The sequence below is a fragment of the Meriones unguiculatus genome, chromosome 1, assembly GCF_030254825.1.
Source record: "Meriones unguiculatus strain TT.TT164.6M chromosome 1, Bangor_MerUng_6.1, whole genome shotgun sequence".
In the NCBI taxonomy this organism is placed as follows: Eukaryota; Metazoa; Chordata; class Mammalia; order Rodentia; family Muridae; genus Meriones; species Meriones unguiculatus.
This window is the reverse complement of record NC_083349.1, coordinates 20,444,874-20,461,354: the sequence shown is the minus strand read 5'-3', so window position 1 is coordinate 20,461,354 and position 16,481 is coordinate 20,444,874. Positions and strand designations below refer to the sequence as shown.

General features: G+C 49.2%; 1 protein-coding gene across 3 annotated transcripts in view; it reads left to right on the top strand.

Moving 5' to 3' along the window:
* The window catches only part of Nap1l4 (nucleosome assembly protein 1 like 4), a 36,054-nt gene extending 24,716 nt beyond the window's left edge, over nt 1-11,338 (top strand). For 2 of the 3 annotated variants that reach the window (XM_021633823.2, XM_060383135.1), the window contains exons 11-15: nt 956-978; nt 1,368-1,487; nt 3,970-3,999; nt 4,623-4,679; nt 10,303-11,338. In XM_021633823.2, the coding sequence (XP_021489498.1) occupies nt 956-978; nt 1,368-1,487; nt 3,970-3,999; nt 4,623-4,679; nt 10,303-10,341 (269 nt within the window). In that variant the 3' untranslated portion in view covers nt 10,342-11,338. Of the gene's footprint in view, nt 1-955; nt 979-1,367; nt 1,488-3,969; nt 4,000-4,622; nt 4,680-6,204; nt 6,241-10,302 lie in introns of all 3 variants that reach the window. The other variant, XM_060383125.1, reaches the window with a different exon arrangement.
* Nucleotides 11,339-16,481: the final 5,143 nt, after the last annotated feature.

The following is a 16,481-nucleotide window of genomic DNA, read 5'->3' as shown; positions in this document are numbered from 1 at the left end:
GCTGGCTATGAGGAGCTCAGCTCCTTGCCTTCAAGAGTCAGCTTCTCTGAGCATAGTGCTTATGCCTTTAGTTTCAACATTTGGGAGGCAGAGACAGGTGGATCTCCGAGTTCAAGGCAAGCTTGATGCCTACGAAGTGATTCCAGAACAGCTAGAGCTACATAGGACACCCTGTCTTGAAAAAGAATGATAAACTTTCTCAGGAAAGTTTTCTAAAACCATTCATTTATTCAGGTTTTTTGAGGCAGGGTTTCTCTGGGTAGCCCTGGCTGTCCTGGAACTCACTTTGTAGATCAGGCTGGCCTTGAACTCAGAGATCTGCTTACCTCCGCCTCCCAGGTGCTGGGACTAAAGGTGTGTGCCACCATGCTTACTTCGCTAAAACTGTTCTTACGGCAACAGAGTGAAAGTGGAATTAATTGATAAACAGACATGATTTTAGGGGTGATTAACTACAGCACTTTGCTGTCATGGTCCAAATCATCCGTCAGGTGATGGTTGCTTGGCTTCATGGAGTGTGGTAAGAACCCCACTTCTGTTTGGCCTGGTGAATGTCAGCACCACTCTGATAGTCTTATGTGTAGACCCTCATCAACCTTGGGTGAGAAGCTGCACCCCCTCTTCAGCGTCATCCGCAAACTGCATGCTCTTTTCTTGCCTCCATAGCAGATAAGCATGCACCATTCAGCATTGTACAATGTGTAGGGTCAGTCTCTACGTGATGCCAGTTGATTGACTAAGGCAGCTGATTGACCTACCTCCTGCTCATCCTTCAGACTCTCTTGCCCACAGCCTCCCCTAGCTGAAGCAATGTTAATAGATGGAACTGATGAAAATGTTCACATTGTGCCTCCTTGGGGTCTGATGGAGATGTCTTGCCAGCTGAGTTCCCTTCATTGTGAATGATAAAATGTTGGTTGTCATTGTAATGTAAGTGTGTTGTCTTTTCTTCTAGCCTCTGGAGATGGAGAATCACTGGTAAGATGTGTTGTCAAAAGCCCTAGTTTTCTATCAAGTATTTCCTGATAGGCACTGCTTTTTCTGATCCATTCCTTTCTTGCTCTTTTAGTTTCTGTAGTTAAAGTGAAGTTGTTATACTTTGGGCCTGGGGAGAAATATTTGTTTTTTTCATGCCTGCCTCTAGAGACCCCAAAGTCTTGGCTCTGAAATGTAGGACAAGTGGCAGAGCTGCAGCCTATCGTCTCTAGTTTTGTTTTCATGTCATTTCCTCTTGTACTTTGAACATGGCTTTGAATGTGGTGACTATTACCCAGCAGTGCAGATGATTCAGAAGTAAGGGTTGAGGGAGGGTGCTAAGCATGTCTTTACCCCACTGAAATGAGTTAACTATTGGTTTTCCCTCCCAGGATGAAGATTCCGAGTTCACCTTAGCCTCTGACTTTGAAATTGGGCACTTTTTCCGTGAGCGCATCGTGCCACGGGCTGTCCTCTACTTCACTGGGGAGGCCATAGAGGATGACGACAATGTATGTGGGGCGTGGGGGTGGTCACCTGGTGCTTACTCCTGTGGTGCTCAGAGACTCTGCACTGTGGCCTAGAAAGCTCTGAGCTGTGTGTTGCCTCATTACCCAGATCCAGGGTCCTACAGCTCTTTTGTGTTAGGCTAAGAGGAGGAGGTGTCCATGAGGCTATCAGTCCTGTCACCTGGGAAGCCAAGGTGATGCCTCATTTAGCCTTGTCTTCTGAGGGGCCAACTGTTCTGTCGAAAGCCTGAGAACTTGAGCAAAGTCCAGTATGAAAGAAGCCCTTCCTTGGGGAGGTTGGGCCACAGCAGATAGTTATTGGCATTTGCTTCATATTAGCTTCATATTGCTTCATATGTCTACTCTGACATTAGTGTCAGAGTAGAGCCCTGCAACAGGGGCTCCTGCTCTGTGAGATGTGCTCCAGGTATTAGTAGGCCATACTAATACCTGGTGTGCAGGTCCTCATGGTGGCTAAGGCTGGGGTTGCACCAAATTGTCACAGTCAGTAGAGGTCAAGTTGTTCTCTGTGTTTGAAGAGCTCACGATTCTGGAGCTGTAGGTTAAAGTAGGGGATCAGGCAGGTCCAGTGGCCTGCTTCTCACACTTCTGGTGGGTGTAGCTTCAAGGCCTTGCTTGTTCCTTGGGCGGAGATGGCTGTGGATACTGCTTACCATTGGTGGTTTCCTATAGTACATGGGTTTTAAGACAGGCTAGTTACATAGTAATTCTAGGGCACCATTCTCAAGGTAATAGCATCAAGGCTAACCATGGAACTGATGTTGAAGTTAGCTAAACAGTCATTGGAAAGCTTCCCCCCAGTTCAGTGGTCTTCATACTCAACACACAGGGTCTGAAAAGCTCAAGCTGGCAGTGTGAGACTGCATGTACTTGTGGTCTTTGTGGATATGTTTGTTCGGTCCTAGAGTATGTGACACTGAGCATATACTTTAAAGGTAGCAGGTGAAGGTCTGCATGGTCCCTTCTGCCCCCATTACTAAGGAGGTAGCTGCAGCAGCCTTACTCAGTAGGCATTTAGAGGAAATGTGAGAAATGACTGGACACCCGAAGAATAGAGAATTGTTGGAGAGGGAAGCAGCTGGCCCTTCCTCCTCTGTACTCCACGCATGTGGGAGTGCACTTGGCACAGAGCCCTTTGACCTCACCAGAGGACTTTTTCTAAAGATAGGCTCCCAAGGAAAGAAACATTGTACTTGAATCTTAAGACTTGGATGCTGGACTAATCCAGGTGTAACTTCTCTCTTGGATCCATAATCTGTCATCTATCATCCTGGCACTCGGGGGCTTAGGATGCAATAAGTGTTTTTAGGCTAGTTTGGGCTATGTAGGGAAGCCCTCATCTTAACAATAAAAGGCCTCCCTTTTAGAAATGTCCTTGGATGTGATGGGAGAAAGGCACTGCTAGGTCCCGCCTCACTGTTTTGTGGTGCCAGGAGGACAGTAAGTTCTGCTTTTTTGAAGTTGCATTTTCATATTTTCTCAAAGGAATATGCGAATGGTCTCAAGTTTATAAATGATTGCTGCCTTCTCCCATGTGCCCATTCAGTAGCCACTGGTACTAGAGTGACCAGCCTTTAGGAACTGGCTCTTTGGAACTTGAATTTGTCTCACTAGCAATGTGCTAGACTCAAGGCCCTTGTTGTGTTTTGACAGTAGTTTTGACTAAACACCAAGATTTTATAAGTGTTGTAAAATAAATATTTAAAAAAGAGACCTAATAAAAGCTCCTCTCTCGTGTCCATGTTGTGTGTCATCCCCCACAGGACCCAACCTCCCCTTTCCTCCCTCCCTCCATGAAATGCAAAAATTTCTGTATGCAGTTAAACAGCTGATTAACTTAGTTTAGCATTAGTCTTAGGTGGGTATTTGTTGCTGTGATTAAAAAAAATAATTAAACACAACTTGGGGAGGAAAGGGTTTGTTTGATCATACAGCTTGTGGTCTGTTATCCAGGGAAGTAAGGTTAGGAACCTGGAGGCAGGAAATGATGCTGACTTGCTCAGCCTTGTGCTTCTTGTGACACACAGAGCCACCAGCCCAGGGTTGGCACCACATACAATAAGCAGGGCCTTCCTACTTCAATCACTAATCAAAAAAGTGTACCACTGGCTTGCTTATAGGCACTCTCAATTGAGAGTCTCTTCCCAAATGGCCTCACTTGCCCCTGTTTTAGTCTGAAGATAGGGATCTAATCCAGCATGTCCACGGGCAAGTCTTTGTCACCCATCCTCTTCCTTAACTCTGATTTTGATCAGCTTTCAGTTGTGAGAAGCCTCAGACAGCACAGTGTTGCTCTGTGCCTGCTACAACAGCATGAACCTCTTGGACACCTGGATGGAGCCAGCTGTGCTCGAGCAGCACCAAGTTCCATGCTATCGTTAGCCTAACAGGGTTCTTATCAGCTTGGTATTTGGGCTACATCATTGTCCTAGAAATTCAAGTTGTTTTTCTGTTTCCCCTGCAGTTTGAAGAAGGCGAGGAGGGCGAAGAGGAGGTAAGGAAGAAATTAGGCAGTATTGTTAGCCCACCTTGTATGGCTTTGACTTCTTTATTTGAAGTTGGGAAGTTAAAAAATAGGGCCTTGCTTTGGTTTCAGTTGCCATTTTGAACCATTTGTTTCTGGTGCCCATAGATTTTGACCCTCATACTATTTTAACCCTTTTGGTGACCATAGATTTTGCTTATAAAAATTTATCTTAGTAACAATTTAATAAGGAGTGTCTGATTTTTCCAAAGTGTTTCAGAATTATCTATGAAAACAAAACAAAGTACAGAGTAATTGAAAGACATAAAATTTTTTAAAATTTATGCATGTTTGTCTGCATGTGTGTGTGCTTGTGTGCTGGTTCCTGTGTCATGCAGAAGATAGTATTAGATCTGAAGCAGACTTCTGCAGTAGGTGTGAGCTGCCTGGCATAGGTGCTAGGAACTGAATTTGGTCCCCTGCAAGGGTTCTTTGTGCTCGTAAGCAGTGAGTGTCTCTAGTCCTGGTTCTGTTTGTAAGAATGATCTTGTGTTGTACCGAGTAAGCTATATATCACTTTCTACATGTTGAGGTGTTACCCTTTGGTCACAACTCTAGTCATCACCCTTTACTTTTGTCTCCTTTTAATACAGGAATTGGAAGGTGATGAGGAGGGAGAAGATGAGGATGATGCTGATGTTAACCCCAAGGTTAGTTATTTGGAGGCTTCCTGAGCCTACCAGTACTCCACAGTGGGGCTTTTGAAGCTGTTCTCCACTTTGAGACAGCGATGCTAAGAATACACATGTCAGAAAAACCCATAGTTGAGGAAAGGCAACTCATGCACTTAGAGCATTAGGTGACAGATTCAACTAGGTGCTCTCTGTCGACTTGAGCATGCGTGACCTTCAACTCGTAGCGGAATGCTGTAACAGAAAGCACCCATGCACATCTGCAGAGGGCCTGGTTTGGGTTGTGAGCGGAAATAAAGAACATTCGATTGTGGTCAGAATTTCCCATTCATACTTGCTGAGAAGATTCAGAAGTGTCCTAGGCTTTGTCTATACATGCAAATGTGCATTGTGAGTGAGAGAACACGATTGAGGAAGACTAGCTAAAGAAAAGACCGCCTACTCTGCCTATTTTATGTGTAAGTCTGGGTTTTTCTCTGGCCTCAGGAGACTTGTTAGGTGCTGTGGCACCCGGTGACAGGATGCCCTGAGCTGCTCTAGCAGAGCTGTACTGCCCTGTTTCTTGACAGTATGTGGGGTCTCTTGAAGTGCATCCCTGCCTGGTGTCCCTGTGCTCTGCGTCTCTGCCTGGCTGGTGTCTATCTGTTGTCCTTGTTTTCCCTGTGTGGAGTGTGTGCTAAAAGCTGCTGTTGGCAGTGACTTCGTGCTGTTGCTGTTGTGCTGCTGGGAATGCATGTACACCCTGGCAAGTTCCTGGAGGGAAAAACGGGAGATGGACCGCTGCCACAGTCACAAATGCCACTCTCCTCTAAGGGTCACTGTTGGGTCACAGAGACTGTACTACATGGTGAGCCTTGGAGTATTGGCTGCTCATGCCCTGTGAGCACTGAATGGACACATGGTCAGAGTGCAGTTGGCAAGGACCAGGGCAGCTTGTTTGTGTACATTCCTACTTGGTGCACCTTGGCCTCTGCGCTGTGCTTGTCTCACTTAGCCTCCATTGCATCCCTCTCCTCCTATTTCTTTTTCCTGATGTTTTCCCTTTGTCACCCTGTAGAGCCTTCTGTCTTCTCTCATGTCCCTGTTTTTGAAGAAAGCTTCTCACCCATCTTATCACATGATTAGTAAAAAGCCCTGCAGACTCCTGGTCTTTTGCATTGTCTAAGGATGGAGAGATGCTGCAGAAGTAGTGTAGGCAATGGGGTACAGTGGAGAGCTGCTCTTGCAGGCAGTCCAAGGGGTGCTCCTGCTGTCCTTGGGTCAAGATGTGATGGTTCTGTGGCTTTATGTGCATCCTCCAAAGTGAAGAGTAATTGGAATCTGCACACAAAAGTGCACAGAGTGTTGACTGGGAGTTGTTTGTTGTAAGTGGGAATGAGGTTCTGACCTTGGGAAGGAATACAGCTCTGCTGTGCTGACCCTGCTCTTACCCCTACTGGAAGCCTTTTGTATCATGAGAATGTGGCTGTTGCCACCTGTATAATTTTGTACATTTCATTTTCTTTCATGCTGACAGTTCCTTTCAATTTTTTTCCCCATTTAGGTGTAATTTTTGTGTTAATCATTCATGCGTTTCTAGGTAAGGTGGAATCTGTTCATACCTAACTTCCAAATGCTGTCTTTACTTGATTCATTGCATTGCTTTGACTTCTGGGACACAGAAAGGTGCGGTCCACCACATTGTGTAGGAGCTAGGGCTGCCTCTGGGCCTTGTGAGCGCCGCTTGTGTAGGGCTCCTATTGTATAGCTAATGCATTTCTAAAACCAGAACAGTGAGGCTTAGCTCCTGTTTTCAGGGCCTGGTGTGTTTTGCTAACTGGGCAATGAGCTGTACTTTGGGAGCATTGTCACTGCTGACAGTCAGAACATGACGCTTTGGGGGTCAGCAGCTGACAGATGGCCATAGGAGCTAATCTGGACACACAGCCCTGATAGAGAGGCACCTGTTGGCTACACTGCAACAGGCTCAGACACACGGTGACTATAGTCACTCTGGATTTGTCTCCGTGTCTGTTGAGGGTTTATATACTGTAGTAGGCATTGTGCAGACCAGGTGAGTGAACAGAAAGATGAGGTCAGGTGGGCTGGTGTCCCTGTTAGTGTGGGCAGTGTAAAGCCCCACCTCAAGATTGGTTTGGAGGAGGACAAGCCAGTCGAGGACATGGTGTAGGGCACCTTGTTTTCCTTGTAGGCAACTAGCAGCAAGGGGAGGCCCTTGCCAGTGGCAAGGCCTTTCCTGTGGGCTGCTCAAAGCTTTTGCATATACTGAATGCTGTAGGGGAAGGAGCAAAGGCCAGGAAGAGTGGGAGATACCACAAGTAACTCAGTCCCAACCCATGGGTAGGACCCTGCCTTTTTTTTTTAATGCAGATAACAGTTTATAAGGAACTGTCCAGAATGACAGCAGATTCCTACAAAGCTTTGGCCTGTTGTCTTTAGTGGGCTCATTCCAGGGCCTTTTTCACTCTAGCAGTTAGGTGCAGTTGACTGTCAGTGTTAAAGGATCCCGTGGGAGGTGTTCGCCTGCAGGTAGCTTTGGCGTGGACCTTGCTCTCTGGAACAGCTGAGGGTGGAGTGTTAGTGGCCTCAGCTCCACTTTTCTCAGGCCCACTGTTCTGGACAACCCCACCTTATATTAGTCCTGTCATGGGCAAGGTTTTGGCCAACTTGTGCATCTTAAGTGCTAGTATTGAGTGGCCAAATTGTCGTTATGATTTGTGATGGAACAGCTGGTACAGTGCAGTTGCAGTTTAGTTTCTGACATCATAGGACAAAGCCAGTGAGTGTCCCATTTGCAAAATCCCCTTCAAGAACTTCTTACCCCATCAGGAGCGCCTGATAGGGTTGGGGTCTGGAGCTGTGATATCCCTGTGTAAATCTGCCTTACCATTCTGCCTTGCTGATGGCCTCTTCTGTCACCATAGTATAGATTGTGCTTCTTAGCAGCTTCATTCCCTAAATTGCTGTGCTCTATGTTTTGGATTTTACATCCTCAGTTTTGGTTTTATTGAAGACAAAAATGTTACATTCTTGTGGCCAAAATGCCACTTCATTTAAGTAACAAAAAAATGCAGGATGCCTGTATTCTGAGGCAGTGGTTGGGAGGTACCTACTTCTTGCCCACCTGTTTTCCACCTGCAGTGCCTTTTTTATTTCCCTCTATGCTTGGGGTAGACCCCAGTTGTACCCCAACCCCTAGAGCGCACACTTCTTCCCTCATGTATATCGCTTGCCTTGCTCTTTCCTGTCCCTGCTGTACTTGCTTGGGACATGCCACCTCCCTGATGCTCTCTAGGTCAGTGGGTTAGTGACCTTAGCCACTTGTGTTGACTACCTCTAGTTCTAGCCTTGGCTGTCTTCTGACAGCTCTTGCTTGATTGACATCTGTTTTGGGCTTCTCTAGCGAAACAGCTGATAGAATGAATCTCTCCATTATAAATGGGATTTATTAGTGGCTTACAGTCTGATTCAACTATTCTAGCAATGACTATCTCCCAACGGAAAGTTCATACATCTGATCCTTGCTCAGTCTACAAGGCTGGATGTCTCAGCTGGTCTTGTGTATACGTTGGGATCCCAAAGAAGTAGCCTCTAGTGCTAAGTGAAGGAATGGACTTGCCAGAGAGTGAGGGCAAGCCACCAAAGAGCAAAAACCTCCTTCCATATCCTTTACATAAGTTGCCACCAGGAGGTGTGGTCCAGATTTAAGGTGGGTCTTTCCACCTCAAATGATCTAATCAAGAAAACTCTCCCACAAGAGTGCCCAGCAGCTTGGGTTTGAGTTAATTCCAGATTTGGTCAAATTGACAACTGAGAATAGCTCAGCATCTCTGGGCTTGGGTTCCTTGTTTACTTACAAGGCCCCTGAGACTCAAGTAGGATGGGAGCCCCAAACTGGAGGGCTCAGTATATCCCTGTGTTGTTCTTATTACAATTAAAGTTCCGAGGCTGGAGAGATGGCTCTGTGGTTAAGAGCACTGGCTACTTTTGCAGAGGACCTGGGTTCAGGTCTCAGCACCCACATAGTAGCTCACAACCATCTGTAATAACTGTTATAGGGGATCTGATGCCTATTCTCACACAGACATACACACACATAAATAACATTGTTTAATTGAAGAAAAGTAGAGGTCAGACCAAGCCAAGTTCCCTTTTGTGCCTTGGCACTGTATGTATATTTTTGCCTCCGAAGTGTGAGGTCTCAAGGTACTTCTGGTGTTATCCCACATGTTCATGTAATGCAGGCTTTTCTTAGTTCCCCATAGCCAGTCAATTACTTTTTTGTTTTGTTTTGAGTTAGGATTTCTCTGTGTAAACAGCCCTGGCTGTCCTAGAACTCGATTTGTTGACGAGGCTGACCTCGAACTCCACCTGCCTCTGCCTCCTGAGGGCTGGGATTAAAGGCCAGCATAACCGTGCCCAGTCATAATCACCTTTTAATAAATTAATTTTATTTGACCTGGAGAGATGGGTTCAGCTTAAGAGCACAGGCTGCTCTTGGAAAGTTTTAGTTCTCGGCACCCGCTTGGCAGCCCACAGCTATCGATAACTAGTTCCAAGCAGCCTTCTCTTCTGACCTCTGTTGATGTTAGGAACGTACGTGGTGTGCAAACATACATGTTGCCAAAACGTGTGCACATAATAAGAGCACACCTTTAATGCTAGCACTTGAGAGGCAGGGGCAGGCAGATCTCTGAGTTCAAGGCCACCCTGGTCTATATTTATAGTGAGTTCCAGAACAGCCAGGATTACATAATGAGACCCTGTCTCAAACAAAATAGTGTCTAAAAATAACTGATTTTTGATGTGGTGCTGAGGAGAAGCCCAGGGCCTTGGGCAAGCCAAGCAAGTACTCCATTGCTGGGCTGCATCCCTAGTTCTTGTTACTTACGGAGACATGGGGAGTCTCACTTGTGTGGGTCAGACTAGCCTTGGACCTGCTTTTCCCAGCCTTAGCCTGGAATTACAGGCTGTACCACCATGTGCCACAGCCACAGAGATACTTAGTTGTAGCTCCCAGGGATCCTGGGCAGCAGATGAATTGAGTACACGTCTTAGCTCTGAGGTAGCAGTGAGGCCCTTGTCTGTTCTCAGGCTTTCATTGGCCTCCATTCAAAGCTCCCAGATCCTGAATGTGTTTTAAAGGCACCAGATTTGTCTGTTCGGTTAGATTGAAGTCACCTTGCTCCTCAGACAGGTGTGATCTAGACATGGCTCTTCACAGGAGCTGGCCTCTGCCCATTTGCTCCTACACCATGAGCCACTGGGACTGAATCTGTTCTGGTGTTAGTGGAGAAAACCTGGCCTGCTGGGAAGGACAGTCTTCCCTGCATAAATACCCAGGACAGAGCTGCCCCTGAGAGAGAGGAGGTTGCTGGCAGAGGCAGGTATGATCTGTACTAACAGCAAAGCCTCATGTGGCTAGTTCCTTTCTGTGGCCCGAGCAGATTTCTGCCTAGCACATTCTGAGTTAGACTTTACATTAGAACAGAAAAGCAAACTCCTGGACTACAGTCTGTTTGTGGGAGCCATCTTTTTGCTAAGAAGGAATGAACTCACTGAATCTTGGTTCTTGTGGGATGGGGAGGCTTTGATAGTGGTACTGATTTTATTCTCTTCAAATCCTGTATTTTCCTTGCAGAAAGAACCCAACCAACCAGCGGAGTGCAAGCAGCAGTGAAAGCAGCGACCCTGTGGGGCTGCCTTGTGGACGGCTGTCAGGACCCCAGGCCGCAGGCAGGGGCCTCAGTCCCTGCCGAAGCAGAATTTTGTTGACAGTGCTGTGACATCTAACCATTTCCAAGTGCATGTTTCCTCTTCCTCCTTCCCTTCTTACTTTGCTTAACTTGTACAGTGGAGCCTGGGCTGCAGTTCAGAATAGGAGATTTAGTTGTAGCACCTGCAGCCTTGGTCCCTGAAGACCATGTGGCCTGGGCTGGGCTGGGCTGGGGTTGTGCCTGGGATTGGCAGAGCCTAGTGATTCTGTGCACATAGCCCTCCCCTACTGAAGAGGTCCCATGGTTTTCCAGCCGCTGAATTGTGTGGGAAGCTGCTCCAGCTGCTGTACCTAGCCATCTCCCAAGCACTGTAGAGGAGGCTGTGCTCGCCTTAGAGCATTTTGTTTTCTTGCGTTTTGGTTTTAGGGGTGGGTGGGTTGTGGCACACACCTCTGAGGCCAGAGCTGTCGGGTTCATCCTCGTACTTATTTATTCACTCATGCTTGGGGGGGGGCTTTGAACTTTACTGTCCTCCCACTTATGAGACCACGTTGCTGACTTGATCAGAAGGATGTGACAAGTGGAGTGAGGCCTGTGGAGGAAGCCCTGCTGCTTCCTGCCACCAACTGTTCTGTGCCATGCAGACCACCTGTTATTGTCCCACTGGAGGGTGCCAGGCTGTAGCCAGGTGCAGGGAATCTCTGGCCTGTAAGCACAGCTTCAGCTTGTACTGTGCATACCAGGCCCACACCTGGGTTTGGTGACCAGTTTGTGGTTGGTGGGTGTGGGTTATCCGAGTGTGTGGTTGGGGGTCTCTGGTAGCCGGGACAGGCATGTCCACAGTGACCAGCCATGTAGAGCGTGCTCAGCCTTACCCAATAACACATTTGTAACTGAATACGGTGTTTTCAATTTGTACAGAATAGTTAGAATATTCTATTAAAGTTGTGAAACACAGAATGAGTACTGTTTTTCCTGACAGCCCACAGCTGGCCACACTCTGCTGGACTGAACTCCAGAGTGGCTGGATCAAAGACTTTCACACTTGAATGAGTCTGTGAAAGCTCATTCTTAGAAAAGAACTGTTTGACTGTGGGGCCCTGGAAACATTTTGCTACTGTGGAAAGACCTTAGGAAACGGTTGGGGTGGGGTGGGGTGGGGTGGGGTGGGATGGGGTGGGATAATGATGGATGGCGCAGCAGTTAAGAGCACTGGCTTCTCTTCCAGACAAAGAGTTCAATTCACAGAACATACATGATGGCTAACAAACCATCTGTAATTTCTAGGGGACCTGGTACCCTCTTCTGGCCTCTGTGGCCACTGTATGCGAATAGTGCACAGATCTATGTGCAAGCACACACTCTTACAATAAGAAATGAAAACCCCTCTGGATCTGGGCCTGTGTCTTTGTGGATCGGGATCCAGGAAAGATGTACACCTCACAAGGAGTTAGTGCTTTTTTTTTTTTAAGTTTGGTGGGGGAGGAATGGCTATGAGATGTTACAGTAGGCCTGGCTTTCCTCCAACCTGAAGCACCCCTACTTCCTTAGCCTCCCAGAGTGCTGGAAGGTCAGGCTTGTGGATGTTTCTGACTGAGCCTTATCGGGGAAAGAGCTCATCCCTGGAATGCCTGCTTTGCAGCCTCAAAGTTAGGTACAGAAGTAGCTTACTCTTGCCCACAAGTCGTGTCCCTGGACTGCCTACGTATCTGCCCTGTCCCTTGCCAGTTGAGAGCCGCAGGACACGGTGGCAGGCTGGTCCCCAGGAAATCCTGACTCATCTGTGGTGACAGCCCTGCATGCTGCCCCCTACTGCCAGCCCAGCGTGTCTGGGAGTCACTGAGCAATGGCCACTTAAAGATTCTCTCCATCTGAGCCAGTTAAGTTCATTTATAAACATGCATTTCACACATTATTAAAAGATCAGGTAACTGCACAAGATTATGTGCTTGGGTAATTTTGAGGCACATTAGCCTGACAACCCAGCTGGCACCACATTTGCACGAAAGGCTTACTTTCTGAGCTGGCCTTGCCTAATTTACCACCTGTGGGCAATAGGCCTCAGTGAGGGAGAGTCGGCAAGGACCACTAGCAGTGTAGCGATTCACAACAGGGTCTTTGCACCCAAAAAGGTGAGGCGAGTCAAACAGGTCACCAGTACACTGGTGCCTGGTGTTGAGGCAGAATTCTCAGATGAGCCATGACAGTGCCACCCTTGGTGTAGAGGACAGACACATCAGGAGAGCAGCTGTGGAGGCGAGTGGCCCAGAATAGAGGTAGGTTTCCTTTCTGAGCATGAAGTGTTCAGGGACCCCCCCCTGGTTGGGACTGGCTCATGGAGCAGGGCTGCCTGTTCTCAGAGGTTCCATGCTTGCCCTTTGGGATCACCGGATGGGGGAGGTGGCCCCTCATGAGTAGGGAGCCTAAATTCCTGACTAGCCACTGTTAGGTGCTCAGAGGCCCCAAGGAACTTGTCCTCACTAGCCCACCTAGTAGCAGCCAGATTTGCTCCTAAGCTTCGGGCTGCCGTACCCCAGGCACCTGGCTGGCCTCAACTCTACCCTGGCTGGAGCCAGAACCCTCCACTGCTCTTGTGGCAGCTTCCGAGGCAGCGGCTGCATCTGTATGGTAGAGCCTATGCCATGGAAGGGCGAGATGGCATTCAGCCACAGGTGGTCACTGCCACCGCAGGTTACGAGATGCTATGTCGCCTAGCTCGTCCACCTCAACTACTGAAATGTGCAGTCCCAGCTCCTTCCTGGGAGGACCTAGACGTTGGCATGCTTCATGGTGAGGGTTAAGTGGGAATGGCATGGAGGAGCTCTGTCTTCCCCGGTTGGGTCTACCTGCTACCCCTGTCTCCAGATTGTTTGGCTATTGAGTCCTGGCTCAGGCCTGATCTCCCACTGGGTGCCATCTCCAGGTCCAGCTGGCTGGAGACCTTGTCCTGCAGAGGGTCTGTGTTAGTAGGGCCAGGCCACCAGAGCAGTCTCCAGCACTGCTCCGGGCTTCCTGCTAGCCACCTGGACAGTGTGAATGAGCATCTGGCCCAGGCTTGCTCAAAGCCAGTGGTGACTTCCCAGGTCTTCCCCTGCAGGCAGACCCACAGTCTTCCACCCCAGACTGGCCTGGTTCCGCCCACCAGCTGGCACTGGCCTGGCAGGTGTTCCAGAGCCCTTAGGGTTCACCTGGCATGGTTTCCAGTCTATGTGGAATTATTTTTCAAATATGGACCTTGAAGTCCCGACGGGAAGTTACTGCCCAGGACACACAGGCCACTAACAGAGACAGTTCTTGGTCTCCAGTGAGTGAAGAATGAGGCCTAGGAATACCTGCCAAGTCCAAGTCACTTATGTGCCTGGGTGGAGCCTCTGTGCCAACATGTGGACATGCTGACTCATCTCTCACAGGTGGAGACCAGATGTTGTCCATAACAACCCCATATGTGGTGCACGGGGCAGATGGTACTCTCCCTGTGGGTGCCTCAATGACTCCAGTGTCAGCCAACTCCCTTCCCAGGACTCCAGTGTCTTAGCCCTGCCTACACCAGCCCTCCCAGTCCCGTACGTACTGGAGGCGAGACGGCTTCTGTCCTCAGCAGGGCACCCCCAGCAAGCCTGAGGACACCTTTGGGTCTCAACATGCTCAGGCTCTGACTGGACTGACACCCTAAGACCCCATGTTCCTGTGGGGATCAGAGGGCAGGTGGCTCCTGTTGGCTATTAGATGCTGAGACTCCAACAAGCCCTACCCCACTGGCCAGCCGTTCCCAGCTCTGCTGTAGTGTGGGGGAGGGGTCCAGTCCCTAGGCCGGAGAGGGGCTTGAGCTCACTGGCCAGGCCCATTCTATGTAGGATGGGATCCAGGATGGGGCTTCTCAAGCTGGCCCCCAAGTATGTAGAGGTGGCAGTAGGGTCTCTGCATATGTAGTCAGGTAAGGGGGTGATCCTGGGTGAGCAGGTGGGCCCTCAGCCTGCCTTTGCCGAAAACTTAGTGGCCTGCCTGGCCGACTGCCCCTCCAGCTGCCTCCCCTCAGGACACCTCAGGACAGAGGTGGATGACAGGGTCATCTGACACCCCCGTTTCCCGCTGTTTTACTGCTTCCACACAGCTTTTGTGTGTGAGGCCAGGAAAACCTGCCCTCGGGCCTGGCCCTGGCCCTGGCAGTGCTTCTATCGGACTCCCCGCCAATATCTGAGGAACACCAGGGAGCCTCTGCCCACGTCCCAGAGTGCAAATGCCCATTCATGTCACTTAGTCTACAACTCCCCAGTCCTGAAAAGAGCGGTCCTGGAAAACACTGCTAGCTGCTGCATCTGCGTGCCCCTGGGGGAGATCACCCGGACTGCCCTTAGACCTGCTGGTCCCATGACTCCCCAGTGTGGGGCCTTAAACACACACAGGTCCACATTTGCTCCTCGCAGACCAGAGGGTCTTTCCTTCTGCTCCCAGCCCTAGCGGACCCCAGTGTCCTTAGGTTGTGGCCCCATCACTGCTGTCTGCATTCAGTCTTCACTTGGACTCTCTTTTTCCATGTGTCTTAGAGGCCACTAGGGATAGTATCTCTGGCCACCTGGAAAAGCTCATGCTTTTAGCTGAGGAATGGCTCAGAGGAGATTCCGTCCTTAGCATCATCTGACTGGCTTGGCTGGTTCTGGCCGGTATTTGCACGGGCTACATCGCAGGTCCATATTTGATGACCCCTGAACAGAGCCTTGAGGACTTAAGCAGAGCAAGGAGGTTACTGTAGGTGGCAGCACTGACTAGGTTGCTAGCACCTGTGAGCCAGTATGGTGTAGCTGCACAAAATGGGAACCAGGGATAGAGAGGAAAGCTCAGGGAGGCTGAGGCCGGGATGATAGCAAAGGAACCAGGGAATCAGGTGGGGCTGATAGGTCCATCTCTATCCCAGACCTCTTGCTTTGCTTAGGGTGTAGCTGAGGGGAAGAAGGATCCAGGGCTGACCTAAGTCCTAGGTTAGGGACTATGTAGGCCTAAGACAAGTGGTATCAGGTGCTGACGCAGGCTTCTGCTGTGTACCCAAACACCTACCTGCACTTGAAGAGAGGCAAGTCTCAGACACCCTAAAGGCAGAAGAGCAGGAGAGCCATCCCCAGGCCTTCGTGAGTTCACAGCCCACCGGAAGAGGTCCCCAACACCCTGACATGCTCATGACCCAGGGTGGCATTCAGTCTCCGACACCCTGGCATGTCCGTACCACACAGTTTCCTCATGGGCTGGCTGCTTCACCAGGCTGGTTGGGCGGGTGCCTATGGTGCTGGCCTCATCACTGTGAGGTGACCTCATTTGGGGAGTTTCAAAGAGGTGCCTCGTTCCTCCCAGCTGAGCCAGGGCCTCACCCAGCTCAGCTCTAGCGCCAAGGGGCTGGACAGCTGGACAGGGCAGACAGCTGGACAGAGCAGCAAGTGTCCTGGCCGGAAGTTTGGGGACACATGACCCATTGTAGCCTGCCTGGGTGGACAGACCCTTTGGCTCAGGCTGTGTCAATCCAGATATGCCCCAATAAATATTAGTAAACTTGGCCAGTGATGCTGACTGATATGAGAGGCTTGTCCCCACCCCCACCCCTCCCTGTCAGAGAGGCCCTAACCTAATATTCCCCACACCAGATTAAGAGACTGTTTCCTGATTCCAGGTTCTGGGTGCAATGGAGCCAGGCTTTTTTTTTTTTTTTTAAGTCACTTTTTAAAAAATGTATTGAGTATGTGTGTGTGCTTGTGGAGATCAGAGTACAACCTATAGAAATCAGTTATTCTCCTTTTACAGCGTGGGTCCTAGGGACGCACAGGTTGTCAGGTTTGATGGCAAGCACTTTAACTTGCTTAGCCATCTCACCAACACCCCTTCCCCCTAAAAAAAAAAAAAAAAGATTATTTTTGCTAGGCATGGTGGTACACACTTTAAATCTCAGCACCGGGAGGCAGAGGCAGATCTTCCTGAGTTCAAAGTCAACCTGCTCTAGTAGCCAGTACTGGCTACGCAATGAGACCCTGTATCAAAAAATAAACAAATGGGAGTCTGGAGAGGTGGTTTAGTGGTTAAGAGCACTGGACCCAGGTTCTATTCCCAGTACCCACAGGGT